General features: G+C 34.3%; 1 protein-coding gene across 1 annotated transcript in view; it reads right to left on the bottom strand.

Annotated features, from left to right (window-relative positions):
• Window positions 1-649: 649 nt before the first annotated feature.
• LOC132057575 (nuclear transcription factor Y subunit C-1-like) overlaps window positions 650-21963 on the bottom strand; it is a 29474-nt gene continuing 8160 nt past the window's right edge. The window contains exon 3 of the mRNA XM_059450205.1: window positions 650-842. Within this exon, the coding sequence (XP_059306188.1) occupies window positions 650-842 (193 nt within the window). The remainder of the gene's footprint in view (window positions 843-21963) is intronic.

Genomic DNA, 21963 nt, shown 5'->3' with positions numbered 1-21963 from the left:
AGGTTACCAAATACCCTTCTTCTAGTCATAAGAGTTTCATATTCACCTTAAGTTAGTATTAGTCTATTTACACCACAACGACATAAAATTTCGAGGTGTAACACAGATTCACTGCGCATGTGTAGAGGCGGAACCAGATGGACGACCATGGTACATAGACATCAAGACCTACCTGGAAAAATGAGAATATCCACCAGAGAGTTTGGCAAATCAAAGGAAAACCATCAGGAGGTTGGCCAACGGTTTCTTCTTGAACAAGGAAGAAAAGAACCCCTCTGATCTTGGCTTGCTCAGATGCGTGGATGCCAAAGAGGCCATGAAACTACTGAAGGAAGTGCACACAGGAGCATGCAAACCCCACATGAACGGATTCATTCTCGCTAAGAAAATCCCGAGGACAGGGTACTACTGGATGACCATGGAGCATGATTCCTGTAAATTCGTACAAAGGTGCCATCAATGTCATATACATGGGGATCTAATCAAAGCTCCACCCTCAGAATTACATGTGATGAGTGCTCTCTGGCCTTTCGTGGCTTGGGGAATGGACGTTATAGGACCCATTGAACCTCCGGCCACCAACGGATATCATTTCATCTTAGTTGCCATAGACTATTTTACCAAATGGGTGGAGGCCACTTCCCACAAATCAGTAACCAAGAAAGTAGTAGCTGACTTCGTCAAAAGCAATCTGATATGCCATTTCAGTATACCGGAATCTATCATCACGGATAATGGCGCCAATCTGAACAGTCATCTGATGAAGGACATCAGTGAGCAATTCAAAATCACTCACAGGAACTCTACCGCCTACTGGCCTCAGATGAACGGAGCCGTAGAAGCTGCCAATAAGAACATCAAAAGGATCTTGAGGAAGATGGTTGACAACTACAAAAATTGGCACGAACAACTGCCTTATGCTCTGTTGGGATACAAAAAAACAACCAGAACTTCCACCGGGGCAACGCCATACCTCCTCGTTTATGGTACAGAAGCGCGATCATACCCGCGGAGGTAGAGATCCCTTTACTAAGAATTATCCAAGAGGCAGAATTAAAGACGCTGAATGGGTGAAGAGCCGTTATGAACAACTGGCCATGATAGAGGAAAAACGAATGGTGGCAGTATGCCACGGGCAGCTGTACAGTCAGAGAATGTCTAAAGCCTTTAACAAGCGGGTCATAACTTGACTTTTCCAGATCGGACAACTCGTGCTGAAGCGAATCTTCCCTCACCAAGAGGAGTATAAAGGGAAATTTCCGCCAAATTGGCAGGGACCGTACATGGTCAGGAAAGTACTTTCAGGAGGAGCTGTGGTTTTAGTTGAGATGGATGGGCAAGAGTGGCCCAAAGCCATCAATGCAGACGCACTCAAGAGATACTATGTGTAGGATCCTGTTTTGCTTGTACTCGTATTTTTTAATTTCTTTGTGATTGCACCTTTTTGCTTGTAATCTTACTAGAATAGGGGCAAAACAAACCATCTATGTATTGAACTACGCAATGACCTGAATTCCCCACAATGGAATACGTAGAAAGTCCCTACTGAACCCGGTCGCTCTATTAGTAAAATCAAAACTCAATTATTTTATTCTGAATTCCTGCTGCGATAGGATACATAGGCGCCCTCGAGCTCGATCATCATAAAAGAAAAACCAAAAATCCCTAGGAAACCTCAGAGATAGTAAAGCGAAAAAGTCAATGAAATCGGGCTCGCGATGGTTGGTATAATAATCGGACAATTCCAAGCTTAAAGAAAAATCCTAAAAAAATTCCTATTAGATAGTAAACAAAAGAAAGGGCAAGATAGAACCCTACACTGGGGCAGAATTTTTGAGGGAATTAGAGGTGGCCAACAAAAGAAAGGGCAAGATAGAACCCTACACTAGGGCAGAATTTTTGAGGTTCCCTAAAAAATTCCTATCAGAGGTGGTCAACAAAAGAAAGGCACAAAATAGAACCGTACACTGGGGCAAAATTTTTGAGGGGATCTCAAAAATTCCCACTCAGCAAAACAACGCAAGGGACGGCTAGAGCGAGTCCTGAAACCGGGGCAGAATTTTTGAGAAAGGACCTCAAAAATTCTAAAGTCAACAACCATGCTACCAAAAAGAATCGGCTGACCTCGTTCAAAGGAGACACACGTCATGACACAAAATGAAACAAAACACCTCTAAAAAGGGAAAAACAACGCGTATTTTATAAACTTTACTTTGAACTTTTAAATTTTTTAGTACAAATACATACTAAAAACACCTCTTGAAATACCGAGCCCAAGAGGGTTCAAAGTGGAATCAAGAGGAGAAACCCGGCAGGAAGGCGACCACGTTAATCGATTTCTTAGGAAACTCACAATTTTTCTGTAGGTGCAGTTTTTTCTTTGTTACAGGGCAGCAGCGAAGCAAAGGCAAAAGCCCAAACAGAGGAGAGAGATCGAAAGGATCATAACGGAAACAGGTAGTAAAGACGCATCGGGCCAAAAGGGTCACAATGAACGAGTATAAGAACATATTCGACCAAAAGGTCATGACAAAAACAAAGAGGCATATCCGACCACGAGGGTCACAGCCCACACTACGGACGACAGAAAGATCATCCCGCCACAAGGGCTATATCTGTCGTCTCTTAATTACTTTCAAATTCTTTATTTTAAAGCTGCCAAGAGGGCCATTCATACAAACAAGACAAGAGGGCCATTCATCTAAATTTCCACAAGAATATCTGCATATTGTCAAAATCAGGAAAAGGGCACACAGCCGCCTAAAGGGCGTGAGCCGGGTTCGAGTCGCGGGAGCGATCCGAAACTTGCGTAGCAAACGTGAAACTTTTCATACGCAAATGATCAAGATAGGGTGCCCATGAGAGTCAAGCTCTCCGACTGGGATTCGGAAGCCATCCAACCTCAGACTCAACCACTACTTGTCCTGTTTCTCTTTTGTTTCAAAAAAAATCATGACCAGTCGAAGCCACACCAGTAAGTCTGAGAGTCCCCCCGCATAAGGGATTTACTTCTCTCCAGCGTATCGAACAACATGTGACCTGCTTCCCAGGAACCAAGGATATGTAGGCAGACTCAAGCCCCGAGAGTCGATCACATCCTAACAAGACTCCTAGGGAAACCTAGTCACTATGTTGGGATGTCCAGGAAGCTTCTTACAAATCACTTAAACTTTTAGTTAAGTCGAGCTACAAATGGCCTGAATTCTCATAAAACATGAGATATGTAGGAAACCCGGAAACCAGGGTCCGGCCATGTGTGTGGAAATTGCATAGAGGCAAAGGGTACAATAAGCCGGGTCAGTCAAAAATTAGGATTAGTCAAATTTCGTTGCTCAGGGATGGTCCCGCCATCCCCGAACACCGAAGGGGAATCTGTTGACACCTAATTTTTGACCTCCCATAAGTCATTTTTATCACTCGGGGCCCTTGGGTAATATGTGAATAAGCTGAATATCTCTAATGGCTTTAAATGATTTTTACATAAAATGCCTAGGTCAATATTTTTTCCTTTTAAATCAGTAAAAAGATTTTTCATGCATCATATTTTATTTAGCGAATAATAAATAATTTTCAAGATATATGGTTGAATTATTCTGGTTTAATCATTTAAATTATTTTGTTTAACATTTCTCTTTTATTTTCACCTCCAAACTATTGATAATTTAAATAGTTTAAGTAATTAATTATTTACTTTTTCTTTAGTACTCCTGATTTTTACAAAAAATAAGTGTAATCACCCGTTAATGATTTAGTTAGAATAGTTAATCAATTAAATGATAATTATTACAAAACTGAGCCCTTTTCATATATACTTTCCCCTTTTCTTTTTGCCTTAGTCTCAATTAATTTAATTGTTCTTTCATTTAAAGGAATTAGCTTATTTTTTTAAAAGAAATTAGCCTGTGGTGTTTAACTTAAAATCATATGTTTGTCCAAATTTTCAAAATTTAAAATAATGTGTTGACACTTAATTTTTTACTCCGTAAAAATCAAAAAGTAAATAAGCTGAATATCTCTAATGGCTTTAAATGATTTTTACAGAAAATGCTTATGTCAATATTCTTTTTCCTTTTAAATCAGTAAAAAGATTTTTCATGCATCCTATTTTATTTAGAGAATAATAAATAATTTTCAAGATATATGGTTGAATTATTCTGGTTTAATCATTTAATTTATTTTGTTTAACATTTCTCTTTATTTTCACCTCTAAACATTGGATAATTTAAATAGTTCAAGTAATTAATTATTTACCTTTTCTTTACTACTCCTGATTTTTGTAAAAATAAGTATAATCGCCCTTTAATGATTTGATTAGGCTAGTTAACTAATTAAATAGTAATTATTTGCAAAACTGAACCCCTTATCAAATATGTATATTGCTTTTTGATTTTTGCCCTAGTTACAATTAATTCAATTGTTCTTCCATTTAAAGGAATATACAAAGAACAACATATATGTGAGATATATGTGTATAATTAAAACTTCGTATCATAACACAAAATTATTATTTTTGTCTTTTCTTTATTATTATAAAATACGGGAGGCCCATTTTTTTCCCACATTTTTCTTTAATTATAACTAAAAAAAATATGGGGGGGGGGGGTATACACACATATATCTCACACTTGGTGTATACACAAAAAGGGCCCATTTTTTAATCCTTAAAGAATCAGTGGACCAAACCAAACAATAAGGGGGTAAACACCCCTTTTCTCTTATCATTTTTTTCAAAAAAAAGAAAGGGCCAACCCCCCTCCCCCCCCCCCCTCCTTCTCTTTTTCCTCTTCCATGCTTAACCCTAGTGCCGCCTATGCTCTCCTTTCTCTCTCATCGCCAAAAATGGCAAACGATGCAGAGGTCTCAGACCTCAACAGCTTTTGGCATATTCAAATGCATGCAACAATTAATGGTTCGTATATTTCTCACTCAAAATCATTCCAAACACGGTATAGGTCGCTTTCATCTTCGATTTTCCTTTTAGTTTTTGAATTTGTTACACGATTTCTGCACTTTTTCTTTATTTTCACTATTATATTGTTGTATTCTTGTTCGATTTTTATTGCTTGAGTACAAATGGGCCAGATCGAGTAGAATCATGCTCAGATCTGGCCAAGCGTTTTTGAATCTATCAATTTCCACCGTAGATCTTCATTTGCAAGAGTAGTTTGGACGAAACTAGTCCATCCCACATCGTTGTTCTTAAATTTTCTCACAGTCTTGGGGTTCTATAAATAGAACCCCAACCTTCAGACAAAAAGAGAGTTTTTAGCATCAGAAAAAATCGACAAGCTAGAATTTTAAGTCAAAAACTTGAAATTTAAGCAAAAGTATAATTTTAGACTAAAAAAAAAACCTCTTTGTCAGGTTTGAGTCCCTTAGTCAAAAAAATTATTTATTTTCCTTCTTTGTGGTTGAGTTTGAGGGTGGAAGCACAAGGAGCTTTTGAATCCATTCTTGACAAAAGGCTGCATCGAAAAAAGGTAATACCTAGCCCCTCTCTTATGTTTCTTTGTCATTTTCATAAGTTAATGGTTAGAATGTATTGTTAAAATGCTCTTGGTTGCTGGCTTTGTAGTATAATTGTTAAATTAGGTACTGTTTAGTAGGCTTAGAGTAAGTTCTTTACAAACATGATACTTTACTTGTGATTATTTGGTTTAAGGTGAGCATCCTAGATCAGTGTTATAACTTTGCAAAGACGTTTGAGGTTGTTGGAATGCGAAATGGTTTGTGTGATCTTGATGATGATTACAATGCACTATTAACATGTATTTATTGAAACAAAAGAGTCTAGTTTAATCAGAAATACCTAGATTGTTGTAAGTTTGATCGGGGTATTAGTTTGGTTTACTGTTTGGTGGACACTGCTTAATGTTAGAAAATCATCTTGACATGTTCTTAGGATCAACCTTGTAATATTTGTATCATGATATGGTAATACCTGTCTCCAAAAGGAATCCATGGCTTAAGTATTTTTAGTTGTGTGTGAGGACCTCTTGATTTGCTTTATTTGAACCTATCTGAGACTGTCACCAGTTTGATTTGTGAGATTTCTTTACAAAGTGAGGCTGCCTTGCTCCTACCTTATCATGCTTGAGTTGAAAATTCTTTTAAGACTGTGCCTAAAAGAGTGTGTGTGCAAATGTGTTGGGTCTTCTATGGTTGGTGCCACCTTGCTGTACTAAGTAACTTAGACTGATCTTCTATGTGATTTTGTTCTCACTTCCTGTTAGCTGGTTAACTCTATAAATGTGTAATAATTGTATTGACCTGGGTGAATGAGATGAAAATGGATTAGAGACACACAGGGATCAAGCATTCTTTTCTTCACTAAGTAAGGAACCACTTCTTTTTTCTGAGAATCAGCCTGGTTTACTGTCTCTTTTGAAAAAGCAAGCTAAACTAAAACAGGGCTAACAATCTAGTATGTGTTTCTCTTCTCCTTGAGGGGAGGTTGATGTGTCTAAAGCTCTATTTAATTATGCCTTCTTGATCAGGTCTGACTAATGAAAGTGATCAGTTATTGTTGACAATAAGTGTAGGGCTAGAGGAGTTGAGTGGACTTAGCCTCAGTAATTAATCAATATCAAGAATAGAAGTTTGAATAGGAAAATCGGAGATAGAATTATAATGAGAATAAGTCTAGGAGGGTATTAAGACAAGACTGTGGAGGGAAGGAAAGGCTAGATTAACAATGAACCATTGGTTTTATAAAAATGTGATTACCCTATTAATTCAACTTACTAAAATATGACTAAGGAAAAGAAGGTAAGACTGGTTTGACTAGATTGAATCATGTGCAGGTTAAGTAGGATTCTAACTGGAGAATGGGCTGACAAGGGGGAGGAGGGGGGGGGGGGTGTTTAAGTTAATATTTTGCTAGCTAGCTAGCCTCTAAAGAATTGGATTAGAAGCCTAAAGTGTCTATCAGGGGACCTGTTCATGAATTGTCACTTTATTCTTTGCACTTGTATGATATTTTCAAAATGTGATTCACTTGCCAGTTAATGCATGCCTTCCCTCTTCCTCTTATTTTCCACTTCTGTGAATCTTGTTATGTCTAAAAGCTTAAGAATCTGGTCCTTTAGAAAAATGGAGGAGTTGGGCTTAAAAACATATAAATGCTGGGTTCATGGCCATTTGGTAAATAGTAGTATGAGTTTCTCTTGTGCTACATTTAGAGACTCTGAATGCTGTCTTCTTAAAAAGAAAGTGATTGCTCCCATCTCTAAGTGCAAATTACCCTCCCTTTAATAAGTGTTGTTAGAACATGAAATGTTTGTATGGACTATGTTGGAATATGGCCAGCTTAAGTTAAGAAGGGGAGTTATCTACTGTCCAATACCTGAGTGATTTATGTTTAGACTTAACCCTCAATACCGTGCCAATATGTTTGATTGTCTTTACCTCCTTGACTGCCTCATGTACACTTTCTATGGTCTGTCTAGGTATGGTTTGTGATACAACACAACATTAATATATTCATGAGTTGATCTAGGGTAGTTCTGTAGAGTGACATAAGAAACTTGCTTCTGACATTTTGCTTGTCTTGTGAACCTGCATGAACTTGTTGGCCTCTAATATTGAAATGATCTAGACTTTAGCCTAAATAATCCCAACCATGTATACATTCTTGTAGTTGAACCTATTGAGACACTTGGTTGTAAAGAAAGATTCATGGTAGAAAATAACTATCACGACCCAATCGGAGGGCCATGACGGGCACCCAGTACTAACTCGTAGGCACATCTAGGTGGGCCACGGCTTACTCATAATTTACATACATCAATAATACTAATCTCATTGTTTATATAATCATCATGCCCATATCCAAATACATGTACGAAGCTACATTATACAAAATTGAGTTCTAACCGACACAACTCTCTACGAGCCTCTAAGAAGAGTATGTCACATCATATAGGATCAAGGACAAAAACTAAAAGTTGTAGCTCACGGAGCTCTACGTCAGGAAATCTATATGGATTAAGCTGTTCCTGTCCACCTGCGGGCATGACGCAGCATCCACAAATAAAAGGACGTTAGTACGAATAATGTACTGAGTATGTAAAGCATGATCAATATCATAGTGGGAGCATAAGAAATAGCGTAAAAATTAGCGTAAGGAATCACATAAGATAGAAAAATGGGTGTGTCATCCTATTTACTTACTTGTCTTTCATTGGGACCTTCCATTTCCAATGCTTACTCATGTATATATACATACCTATACATATTCGTATTTATATCGCACTCGACCACAAAGGTTCGGTATAAAAACCATGATTATACATGCCTACCAAGGCTCAGTGGTATCCGTACCCAACTGCAGAGGTGCGCGCGCGATCGGTATCATACCCGACCATATAAGCTTGGTGTTACATAATAGTCATACACACTTAAACACGTATACATAGAAGTCCATAAGTATCATCAACATCATTGCCATCATCGTTACATCTATCCTTAGAGGATCAACTATCATATAAAGGAGGTACTAGTATCGTGAAAGTATGAGAATGACATAATCTTAGAGATAGATTCATTTGGAAAATATTATGGAGCTTATGAAAGGATATATATATATATATATATATATATATATATATATATATATATAGCAAGGGAACCATGCCTTAAAAAGACTTAGCCTTACATACCTCTTCGTCTTCTTAACTACTTAACGTTCAATCGTAACTTGAACCATCTACATTAGAAGGATTCATACCATGGTTAAGCCTTAATGATACTCTTAAATTCAAACTAGAATAATTCATGACCTAATGAAAATTGGGAAGCATTTTCCCTATTTTGTCAACTTCCACCATATTACAAAACAACTCCCAAACATCCATAATACACCCACAATATCATAATCAAGTAATCACATTCCATTAAGCCTTCAAAATTCATCCTTATGTTCAACTTATACCAACAACCTCACACCCATTTTAGCACATTTTCATACAATGCTTCCTTAACACTATTACTATCTTCCATAACAAGATTATACCCATATCATGCCAAGAATCATGACTCAAGTTAGCTTACTACTCAAAAACATCATAAAAGTTACATTTAGCCCACATTTTCTACTTTCTTCTTCCACCCAAGTTCTTCAACAACCAAGCATTCATGATAACATGAAATAAGCATGAAAAATAACCTTTTATCTCATGGGAATGAGCTTTGGAGCATCTATCAACTTAGGTGAAAACCATATTCAATACCCAAGAATCTCTTTGGCTACTAACCCTAGCAAGCAAGACTTCTAATACGTGTATCTTTGTTTTCTCTTGGATTGGGTGGAATATTCTTGGAGAAGGGTTTTGAGCTCTCAAGATTTATGGAAGATGAAAAATGAAATAAATGAACAAAGGCCATCTATTTATACAAAACATAAAAATTCAGCCCGATGGACTTATACGGTCCGTATCAGTGGACCGTATAACACCACCATGGGAAATACCCTTTCTGTGAAGGTCATGTTATATGGACCCTCCTTATACGGATAGTATAAGTGATCGTATAACTCCCAGTTATGCGAAACTTCCTCTCATTGATTCGTTTGACTTCCAATCCTCGTGGAACATTCTTGGCACTTACATAATACTTTATTAACCATACAATAGGCCCTATAGCAGCCCCTCAAGACATCACAAAACAAATATTAGCTCAATCATAGCGAAAACCTTTTCCGAACATGGCTTATATTTCACTTCCTTCAACAACTAAATTTCACATATTCATACAACTTCAAAATCTTATGGTATGCACCTTAAGTTATCTAATACTTCCCTTAATCTCGTAAGAATTTCATAATCACCTTAAGCTCACATTAGCCTATCCACAAGGAAACAAATCAAAAAATTTCGAGGTGTAACAATAACCTTCATAATTAGAAGAGGGTTGAAGGCAAACTAAAACCCCATGGCCAGGAAGAGTCTTTTCAAAAAGAGTTATTTTGAGAAGGGATCTAAAGAATGGGTGATCACAACACTGTTGGATCCACCACATCTTCCCTTTGTATAAAAAGCACCATGGCATTTTCCTAAGCCTATGGTGGTGCATGTTAGCTGAATACACCTCCCTAAAATCATGTAGATTTGCTTCTAGGACTAAAGAGAATAAGTTAAGTCAGACACACATTGATAAATGTTTAGTAAAGACTTACTGATGAACCAATGAACATCTGTGCATGGTCGCATTAAATACCAAGGGAGGGACTTTAAAAGAAGGTAAGAAACTTGAACAATCAAGGGCTAAAACTGAGATAGAGTTGTTGAGATTGTTAAAGATCATATAGTTTTTTTTCTTTTAAAAGGAACATCAGCCAAAGAGACAAATAATGTTATGTATACCCCTTTATATTATGAATGTAGCCTGCACATCCTTGCATGGTGTTCTCATCTTGTTTGATCCAACTGGAACCTGGACTTCACCTCCTATCTGCCATGGTTCTTGTATTTTTTAAGCTTGAATTAAAGTTAGTTCATCTTTATGGTGGTACCTGTCTGCTCAGTCTATACTTGGCCTTTGTAAACTATGGCTTAAGATGCATTTCTTTATTTACTAGGGTCTACTATACGTATGCGTTTGTAATTGAGCTTCATATTGATATTTTGTTGTATTTTGTACATTTTATATATATAGGAGCGATAAGTTTACTTGGTATAAACCACTCTAGCCTAAATACCATGATGATGTGATGAATACAGGCTTTCCTTTTCGTTGATGATTAAAGGGCGGTTTGAATGTAGGAATGAAGTAGTGTCTTGTTTCTCAAGAATTATATATGTACTCCATCTTGGGATGAAAGCTAAAGCTATTCAGTGATATTGGATCCTAGCTACGCACTTGTGCTTGATTGTGGTAAGGTTGAGGATCACTTGGGGATTGGCCTACCTGGGGTTTGATGAAACCGCTTGGATCTTGTGCAACACTGGGAACAAAGAGGGTGGAAACCACCCTAGTACCACTCTAATACACTCAGCCCACACATCACTATAATGCATCATTGAAAAAATATCATGCTAGGATAGCTTGGCTATTCCTATCTCAATGTTATCGTTATATGTGTATATCTTCAGCGTATATTATGTGAATTTTCAAAGAATTCAGTCTAACCTATTTCCTTTTCTTTTCTCCCCTTCCTCTGTTACCTTTCGCATGGCTGTTTGGGTCGGGGAAACAACCTCCCTATTGGGCCTAAGGCCTAATAAAATAATTCTTTCAAAATCTGCCGAATATGAGAAATAAAGGGAAGCTAATATATTTGTCCATGGAGGCCCAACCATGGGTGAAAATGGTTAAGGGGCTTGGTACACCCCAAGCTTTGCTATGCTTTATTTTTTGCGATATGATATGATTTATCTTCATATTTGTATTTGTAAAACTCACAACATTATTGGAAACCAAATGGTTGGAACTAGACGTTTTAGGCAAATGGTACTTAAGCCGTTTAGTTTGACTTTAGGCCCCTTTGCGAATTTTCAAAAACCTATTTTTATTTTCTCACTTTCAAAAAGAATTTCTAAAACAGTAGGCAAAACAGGTGTTTTTCTATAAGGAAATAAACTGGAAATAGAAATTCAGGTAGACGCTAGTACTTAAACGATTCTCTATTGAAGTTATTCATCAAAGTTTTTAGCACTAAAAGGGACATGACTCTTTTCATAATAAACCCAGTTTGTAAAAAATAGCGATAAAAAGGTCCTTAGTGTTGTGGTAAACTCGAAGACAAATCAAAAAATATGTATTGTGCTTTGCTCTTGAAAACTGCCATGATTTTGATAAAACCAACAAAGAATCGGATTTTTGGACCACGGTCCATTAAACTATTACAAGACCAGATTTCAATTTCATAGTTAATCTTGAGACCATTTTTGAAAACAAAGAGAGTTAAGTTTTGAGCTAGAATTCATCAACCTTTCATCAAAGAAGTCATTATCCTTCCTTCTTTCTTAAACTTATAAGATTTTTAGTCAAAAACATTTGGTAAGCGATTGTCCTTCGCCAATTTGACTTGTTTTAGGGCTCAAATGCCAAATTAAAATAATCTCTTTCAAACTCATTAAAACATCCTTTAAAAGAAGTAATAAGTGAGAGGTTTTTAGCGTACATATGCGTTTGACCCGAACCAAGTGTGAAGCAAAGCATGAACTAAAAACATATATACTTCATTATAACACATTCTCGCCTTTGCAAAAGATTATTTATCCTCATATATAAGAGGAAACATAGTCTTTATATATGATAGATTTAAACTAAAGAATAGCCCATATATAAGGGAACTACACTCAAATTTTTTTTAGGGAAGAACTTGATATGCAAATAAAAGACAGATTTTTGTGGGAATTGACACTAAATAAACAGTTCATGCAAATATCTACACATTGAAATTCGAAGGTAAATTGTATAGTACGGATCCTTAATACTAGGGTGTCTAACACCTTCCCTAGGAGATCACCAGAACCCTTACCTAGAACTTTGGATTACGAAGGATTTTACATGGCGAATGAATAAACCCTTCAAAATCGATTTTCCTAATTTCCAAAAAATTAGGGGGCGACTCTTTTAAAACAAAGTCCGAAAGAGTACCAACGATTTTGAAGTAGCTTTTTCCGAGCGCTAACCCCGCCCGAGAAATATGCGAACCGTTGTTTTTGCGATATGGTATGCTTTATCTTCATATTTTTTTTGTAAAACTCATAAAATTATTTGAAACCAAATGGTTGGAACTAGACGTTTTAGGCAAACGGTACTTAAGCCGTTTAGTTGGACTTTAGCCCCCCCCCCCCCTTTTTTTTGCGAATTTACTACTTTTATTTTCTCACTGTCAAAAAGAATTTCTAAAACATAAGGCAAAATAGGCGTTTTCCTATAAATAGATAAACTGGAAATAGAAAATCGGGTAGACATTAGCACTTAAAAGATTTTCTATTGAGATTATTCACCAAAGTTTTGGCATTAAAGGGACATGACTCTTTTCATAATAAACCCAGTTTGTAAAAATAGCATTAAAAGGTTCTTAGTTTCACGGTAAACTTGAAGACAAATAAAGAAATGCGTATTGTGCTTTGCTCTTGAAAACTGCCATGATTTTTGATAATTCTCAAACCAACAAAATCGGATTTTTTGGGCCATGACCCATTAAACTGTTCTAAGAGCAGATTTCAATTTCAAGGTTAGTCTTGAGCCCATTTTGAAAACAAAGAGAAATAAGTTTTGGGCTAGTATCTGTCAAAGAAGTCATCGTCCTCCTCTTTTTTAAAAAACTTATAAGATTTTAGGTCCAAAATATAGTAGGTAATTATCCTTCACCAATTTGACTTGTTTTATGGCCCAATGCCAAATTAAAATAATCTCTTTCAAACTTATTAAAACGTCCTTTAGAAGAAATAATAGGTGGGAGGTTCTTAGCGTGCATATGCGTTTGACCCGAGCCAAGTGTGGAGCAAAGCATGAACTAAAAACATATATACTTCATTATAACATATTTTCGTCTTTGCAAAAGATTAATTGTTCTCATATATGAGAGGAAACATATTCTTTATATATGATAGACTCAAACTAAAAATAGCCCTTATATAAGGGAACTACGCTCAAATTTTTTCAAGGAAAGGACTTGATATGCAAAATAAAAGACAGATTTTTTGCGGGAATTGACACTAAATAAACAGTTCATGCAAGCACCCACACATTAGAACTCGAAGGCCAACTGTATAGTACAGATCCTTAATACTAGGGTGCCTAACACCTTCCCTAGGGGATCACCAGAACCTTTACCTAGAACTTTGGATTAAGAAGGATTTTTCACGGCGAATGAATAAACCCTTCAAAATCGACTTTCCTAATTTCCTAAAAATTAGGTGGCGACTATTTTAAAACAAAGTCGGAAAGAGCACCAACGATTTTGAAGTAACTTTTCCGAGCGCTAACCTCGCACGCGAAAATGCGAACTGTTACAGGTATCACAGTAGAATGAGTATTTTTCTTGAAAGAATGAACTGTCAGTCCTCAATGATACCCTGTCGGTATATGGTATACAAGGTTGGTATCATAGATGACTGAGTGTTTTTCTTGAACGGATGAACCAATCTTTGTGATACCCTATCAATATACTCCCTCTGTTTCAATTTATGTGAACTCATTTGACTGGGCACGGAGTTTAAGAAAGAAGGGAAGACTTTTAAACTTAGGGTCCTAAATGAGTCACCACATATTTTGTGTGGCTACAAATCATTGCGTAAAGGTAAAGTGCTTCCAAATATAGAAAGAGGTCATTCTTTCTGGCACAGACTAATAAGGAAATAGGTTCACATAAATTGAAACAGAGGGAGTATGATATATACCATGTGAGTATCATAGACGATTAAGCTATTTTTTTGAAGAATGAGTCGATACTCTATGATATCTTATCAATATATGATATATCATGTGGGTCATTCATCCTTGATACCATGTTAGTGTATGATATATACCATGGGGATATCATAGAGGAGTGTTTTTGTTAAAAAAATGAACCAATCATCTGTGATGCCCTATCAATATATGGTATACCATGTTGGTATCATAGATGACTGAGTGTTTTTCTTGAACGCATGAACCAATCTTTATGATACCCTATCAGTATATGATGATATGCACATTTTTGGATGGACTTATTTTAAGCGAATTATTATAAGCTGCTAAAGCAACAAATTATAAGCCAAAAAAAAAAAAATTGGGAACAGCTTATAAGCTAAAAAAAAAATAAGTTACGGTAGCCCAACTTATTTTTTTTGGCTTATAAGCTATTTTCAGCTTATAAGCTGTTTTAGATAGATAAGCTAAGTCAAACAGGCCCAATTACTTTTTTGAGCTTATTTTAAGCACAAAATGACTTTCAGCTGGCCAGCCAAACACTCAAAAAAGCTGAAAAACAGCTTATAAGCAACTTATAAGCCAATCCAAACGGGCTCATATATACCATCGGAGCCTCATAGACGATTAAACTCTTTTTTGATGAATGAGTCGATCCTCTATGATATCTTGTCAGTATATGATCTATCGTGTGGGTCATTCATCCTATATATATATATATATATATATATATACCATAGGGGTATCATAGAGGACTAAGGAGTGTTTTTCTTGTAAAAACGAACCAGTCCTCTATGATGCTCGTCGATGTATGATATATACCATGGGGTACCGTAGAGAAAGGCATGTTTTTATTAAAGAAACGAATCATTCCTAGGAGTATATATATATATATATATATATATATATATATATATATATATATATATATATATATATATATATATATATATATCATATAGGCATCATAGAGGACTGAGTGTTTTTCTCGAAGGAATGAACCGCCAGTCGTGTATGATACTCTATCGGTATATGATATATACCATGTGGGTATCATAGTATATTGCAACGGTATGCTTCAACTGTTATTGATTTGATATACTATATGCTAGAAAAACTTATTTTTTGAGATATATATATATTAGTTATCCTTTTTATTGTATAAAAAAAAAAAGAGCCAAAAGGTGTGTAGAATTAGATTATGAAAAAAAGCAAATAAAGAAAAATAATAATTAAAAAAATTAAATTATAAAAAAGAAGAAAGAAGTAAATGTAAATCACCAGAAATGGAAAAAGAAGGATAAATAAAAATAATAAATAGGTTAATGAAATTAGATAATGGACATAAATAAGAAAAAAGAAAAGAAAAAAATGAAACTAAAATGGAGAAAAAAGTAAACGAAAATCACCAAAAATTTAAAGCGAAGAATAAATAAAAAAATAGCAAAAAAATGAATGAAATTAGATTATGGAGATAAAAATTAAAAAAAACAAATTAAATTAAAAAAGGAACAAGAAATAAAGAAATAAAAAGAAAGAAAATAGCAAAAAAAAATGAAAAGAAAGGAGCTAGAATTAGACATGGAATCATATTATGGTGAAAATAAAATAATAAATGTAGTATGATTTGGAGAGAAAAAAATGAACAAAAAGGAAAAAAAATGAGAAAAAAGGAAAAGAAAGAAAAGAAGATAAGAAGATAAGAAGTAGGGAAATAAAAAGGAAAAGAAGAAAAAAGAGACAATTACCTACAAAAGCTACAATGGGTAAATAGTTTTGGGGTTATGAAAGTAAGGAGGGCACAGAAAGGTAATTATTTTAGGTAAACTTACATAAATAACTACCTTATTGTCCCTTCTTACCATTCGTAACTACCTTTTGTGTATTCGCGTATATTTGACAGTGTTTTTGCTTTTTTTTAGTGTACATTTTTGCTGTATTTGAGTGTACATGTTCAGTTGTATATAAATAAATTAAAAAATAGTTATTATCAATAGTTACCTCTTAGAAGTAGCTATGCCAAATAATTATTCCATTATTTTATGAGTAATGGGCATTAATGTTCTTTTCTCATTTCTATGTTCCCAAGTAATTATTCCTTATATCTATATGCCCATTTCTCAAATTTAAAGGTGGTGGCCCAAAAAAGGAACTTCCACCCTTTCCCTCGAATATTGGAATCTGAAGGCCCATATCAACAAAAAGTGTAACAAACAAAGTAAAAATGGGAAAAATAAAGATCATTTGTGAAAAATTAGATTGGATATAATTAAGGAAAATTTAGTTGTCATAGCTATCTCTAAGAGATATTTATTGATAATAACTACTATTTCATTTATTTATATTTTGTAGCTACACTAATTTTCTAATTTACATATCGTAGCTATACCAATACATAGAGTTATTCCACTGTATTAAGCTTCTCCCTCACCCCTCTCTCCTTTCCCTCTCTCTTCAGCCTCATACTCCTCTTTATCATCCTCTCTCTCCACCGAAACCCTAGCCCCCAAATTAGAAAACCCTAATTTCCACTCTCTCTCTCTTCTCTCTCCCTCAATATTAGAAAAACCAGAGCTTCCGAATCCACACAACAACAAGTTGAAGAACCACAAGACATTAAACAAGAACCTGATGTTGAAAAGAAGAATACGAAAACGATGTTATAGAAGAAGAAACAGTACATGAAGAAGAACCAGATCCCGAAGACGAGAACCGTAAAGCGGCGGTGATGAGATCCGCCACCATCGAGTTACAAGGGGAAATTCTTCCACCGGCCAGCAAATCTTTGAGGGATTGGATCTGAGGCTTGTATTCGTTTTTGAGGAGTGGAGACAATCTCAAATTGAGCAAATACACCTGCTCGTCATTCTCCTTCTTGTATCTCAGATCTGTGTATATTTAAGTGTATTCCACAGCTTCTTCTCCTTCATGTATCTCAGATCTGAGTGTATTTGATTGTTAGTCATTTTTTGAGTGTAAATATATGTTTAATGTATTTGGCTGATTGTATTTTTGAGAAAACTAGATGTATTTGACTGTATATGTTGTTTGAATGATCTATATATATATATATATATATGTTCGCATACAAGTTTTGCGCGTAAATACGGTGTATCTAAAATTTTGTATTTGAATTTTTCTTGTTTTTATACAAATTTACCCCTCATTGTTTGATACACCCGAATACACTCTATAGCAGTGAAATTTTAGCCGGCGACAGCTCAAATACATTAAAATACAGTCGAAATACATTCAACATTTACAACGTTTGGCGGCAACCTTGCTGATCGGAATTCAAATACAGTCAAAACAAAAGGATACATTAATATATAAATACACTAAAATACACAGCTCCTTCGTGTATTTAAATAAAGTGGAATACAATCAATCTGAATACACATGTATTCAAAGAAATTAAGGTTGTGTGTATTCAAATACATGGGACATCAAATAAGGTTGGATACAACTGAACAGTGTATTCAAATACACTCAAATATAGTGAATTGCCCTAAATTAGCTACGAAATGTAAATACATAAAATGTAGCTACGGATTGCTAAAAGCTCTTAATTACAAAGAACCAAAAAGAGAAAGCCCAAAACCAATTTTTCTCTAGAATATAAAGATAAGGCTAGTGTTTCTTTTTCTTTTTCCCTATTTAGATAAGTTCATTTACATATTTTGGAGCCTAAATTAGCATCCATCGACTTCAATCTATGAAATTCAATTATAAATGCTTTTGTTAAAAATGCATAGGATTATATATCCACCAAGATCTATCCTCAACCACCTTCTTTTTGTTATTTCTGCTTTTGTTGAACAATGCATAGGATTATATATCTGAGATCGATAATGAAGCTTTGTAATAGCTAGTTTACTATTAATATAATTATCCTTTTTGTTAAAACAAAATAAGTTATGGCAAAAAATTTCAGAAAGTTAACAGTCAATACTATTTAAGTCAAAATAAGAAAGCAGAAAGCTCAGTTTGGCTAATTGCAATAATCATCCGGTTAAGGTAAAGCCAAAGAAAAAGAATAAAAGAAATTAGATCGCATGCGTTGGGAAAGTTTGCTTTGCCTCCACGGCAAAGTAACATTACATTACTTCTCATCCTTACATTTTTCTTCTCTATCTTATCCTCATATATAGAGAAACTTCAGTGAGGAAACTCGTTTTCACAATACTAAACATATTTACGTTACACATGCCATAATTTGAAAATTGATTTCAAGTTAAATTATGTATTTCTTTTCGAAATTTTCAAGTTGATCCAGTACATTACAAATGATATGGTGATAATTACTTTTTCGAAATATTAATATTATGATGAAATACAAATTATAGTTAACGAAACTCTGCCCAATAGTCTCAAGATTTTTGCAAGCTAATCTCCCCACGATATATAATGTAAAGAGAGAGTGAATTAACGGGTCATTTAATTTACACAGATTTTCGAGTTATGAGAGATTGTAATCATAATTTTAGACTACAAAGATAGCAAGGCCAGTCCATAATTATGAAATATATGAGGGGAGGGACTATGACTAAGGTTTATAATTTTGATGCTTAAAGAACAAAACTATACCAATTGAAAGCACACACGAATATCATATGAAGTTACAAGCATTATAATTAAAGTCCATCATATTCTTACTGCATTTTTCAAAGCTGGTATGTGATTAGAGTAATAGAATTATATATTTATTGCCTTTTTACATATGGATCAACCAACTCAATGCGTAACGTGGCACACTGCAAATCGACCGTCATTTTCGGGTGCTCTGAACTCTGAAGTGATAAATTCTAAGTATGGTAAGCTTTAATTGAAAAGGTTTTAACTTGAATTAGAATTAATTGCAATATTTACGTTTAATTAGGTGTTGCAATCCCATTAAAGGCAACACCTTTCTCCACTCTAACCAAAAAAATGAAAAGTGATATTTCCTTTGTTCCAATTATATGACACTATTTCTTTTTTAGTCAGATACATTTCTATATTTAGTAATAAGTTAACTTTAAATTTCTCATTTTAGCAGTAATGAGATGATTTATAATCACATAAATATTCATGACTTGTTTTAGATTACAAATTTACAAATTAAAAAAGTCTTACTTTTATTTTTAAACTTTTTGCGCAATCAAACACCATCACAAATTCAATCGCGACTTTTCCAATTAGTTATTTATAAGTTTTTAAAGTTATATACACTATATATCAATGTAAAGAATGTAAGAAATTAAATTCTCTCGATTTTAATTATCCTTTAAAAGTTATTGAACTATCGTACTCTTTCACTGGACAAACCTACTTGTACAAATGGTTAAATCTTCTCAAGCCAAGATATTTCTACAATTTTCTAACTGTAGTATTTTTCGCCTAGCTTACAAATGTTTTAGGAAATTAATTTTTTTCTAGCAAAAACTTTACTAATAAAAAGCTTGAAATATTTAGAATTTAAGTTATAAATACTGATTATCCAAAGATTCTACCCTATCAGTAACGTTTAAGTTGTGATAGTAGGTCTTGTCGCGTTATCAATTAATTCTACCACATATCTATTATCTTCCACCTGCACAGGTATTGAGTAACTTTGTTTATCAATGCTTGTGTTGATGCGAAGAAATCAGCAAGCATGTAATTCTTTTGCCCTCCTCTTGAACTTGAACCTAATTAAGACCTCATGATCTTTTTGAGTGGTCGTATTGTTTAAGTTACGGGTTCAGCAGAACCCAGTATCTTGGTCCAAACCCATTATATGTGCTGAAAATTTACGAAATATGTACAAATATCAAATTTAGGTTACTAGTACTTAAGGTCACTGTCCTACAATTCAAAACTCATAAAGTTCAAATATTGAATCCGCTTATGAATATATATCTACTAGATACGAGCCGGGTACTTAAGTAGCTATATACATTATTTTATTCAACATATATTTATAATTTTATTTTTATGCAATTATAAAAAGAATTGATATATTATACAACATTTCTTGAAAGTCCATATAAGATAGAAATTTTAGGGCCTGATTCAATAATTTGTGCCATGATGTTATTTCTTGTTTTTGACTTTATTTAAGAAAAAGGCTAATAGACACTTTTTTAAACTTCTGGCGTTAATCAAATTTGAACGATTTGGCTTTATTGAATTTTTAACTACTTCTAAATACGGAAGGCGTCATTTGAACTACCATTCCTTAGGCCTAAAGCGGTAAACTTGCCGTATGAGTGATTATGTGTATTGTGTCATATAACATGGGCATATAGATCTCTTGTATAAGATTTCTATCCTTTTTTTGTAACCTATCATAAGTATCTACTAATAAATTATTTTGGCTATTATGGTGTTTCGTATATAATTAGAAACTTAAGACATTGGAAAATGCCTTTGAAGATACTAATACTTTTCCCATCTTGGTTTTCTTTTAGGATAGCGATCTTATGACCGTAACATAGAGTAATTTATTTTATCGATTGTAACAATATTCAATTAATTTGATTATAGAATTAAAGTTGGTGAGGTAGATATCACCCATAACTACAAAATGTAATCGGTTTGTAAAGCCTTTTAAAAAATGAAGCTTGAATATAATATATTCAGAACTACTTTTAAAAAATTAATCACCATTATTGACTTAATGGGGGATACTTTGAGAATTACATGGATATTGCTTGATTTTTTAATATGGGGTCCACTTTTTTTGTTTTTTTCAGTGGTAACAATATTCAATTAATTTGATTATAGAATTGCAGTTGATGAGGTAGGATATCACCCATGGAACTACAAAATGTAATCAGTTGTATTAGTAACTTTTAAAAAATGAAGCTTGATAATAATATATTCAGAACTACTTTTGAAAAATTAATTACCACTATTGACTTAATGGGGGATACTTTGAGAATTACATGGATATTGCTTTATTTTTTAATATGGGGTCCGCATTTTTTTTTAGATATTGCTTCTTCTTTTTTTTTTTAATATGGAGTCCACTTTTTTTTTTTTTTTTTTATATTGCTTGATGTTTTATTATATTTTTTTTTTTAATAAAGTCCACTAGGCATTTTGGTGCCTAGGGCTCATTTTATAAATTTTTTCTCAAAGCAAATCCAAAAGTTCTTTACAAATGTGTACCAAAGGCTAATAATAAGAGCAAATTAAACTAATGACCAAATTAAGACTTATAGATTGTCTTAACTTGATGCTACAAATTGCTAAAGAATTAAAAGAAGTGGAAGTGATAAAAAATGAAAAATGAAATGAATAACTTGATCTTGAAGCGGTGATGATCAAGTTCGGACAAAAAAGCACTTGATTAAATGAGATGAAGTCTTACAATCTTGACCGAAGTGTTGCATGTAGTCTTGCACCTTTAAATTGTTGGAATTAAACCAGCAATTTTGTGCGACTCATGACTGGTTTCCTTTGAAAAAACGGTGGAGGTCTCTTTGTACATCACTAACATGTTTGTTTTAAACTTGCCATGATGCACTAGTGATATTAGTTGCGACCTTGGTTCTATGTCTTTCCCAATCATCCGAACCTTTACTAAGGGCCTACATTCTCTAAAAAATTTATAATTCCTGGGGGATGGGCATC

This window comes from Lycium ferocissimum, chromosome 5 (assembly GCF_029784015.1).
Source record: "Lycium ferocissimum isolate CSIRO_LF1 chromosome 5, AGI_CSIRO_Lferr_CH_V1, whole genome shotgun sequence".
NCBI classification, from domain to species: domain Eukaryota; kingdom Viridiplantae; phylum Streptophyta; class Magnoliopsida; order Solanales; family Solanaceae; genus Lycium; species Lycium ferocissimum.
The sequence above is the reverse complement of the archived record's forward strand: the minus strand, read 5'-3'. Positions and strand labels throughout refer to the sequence as shown.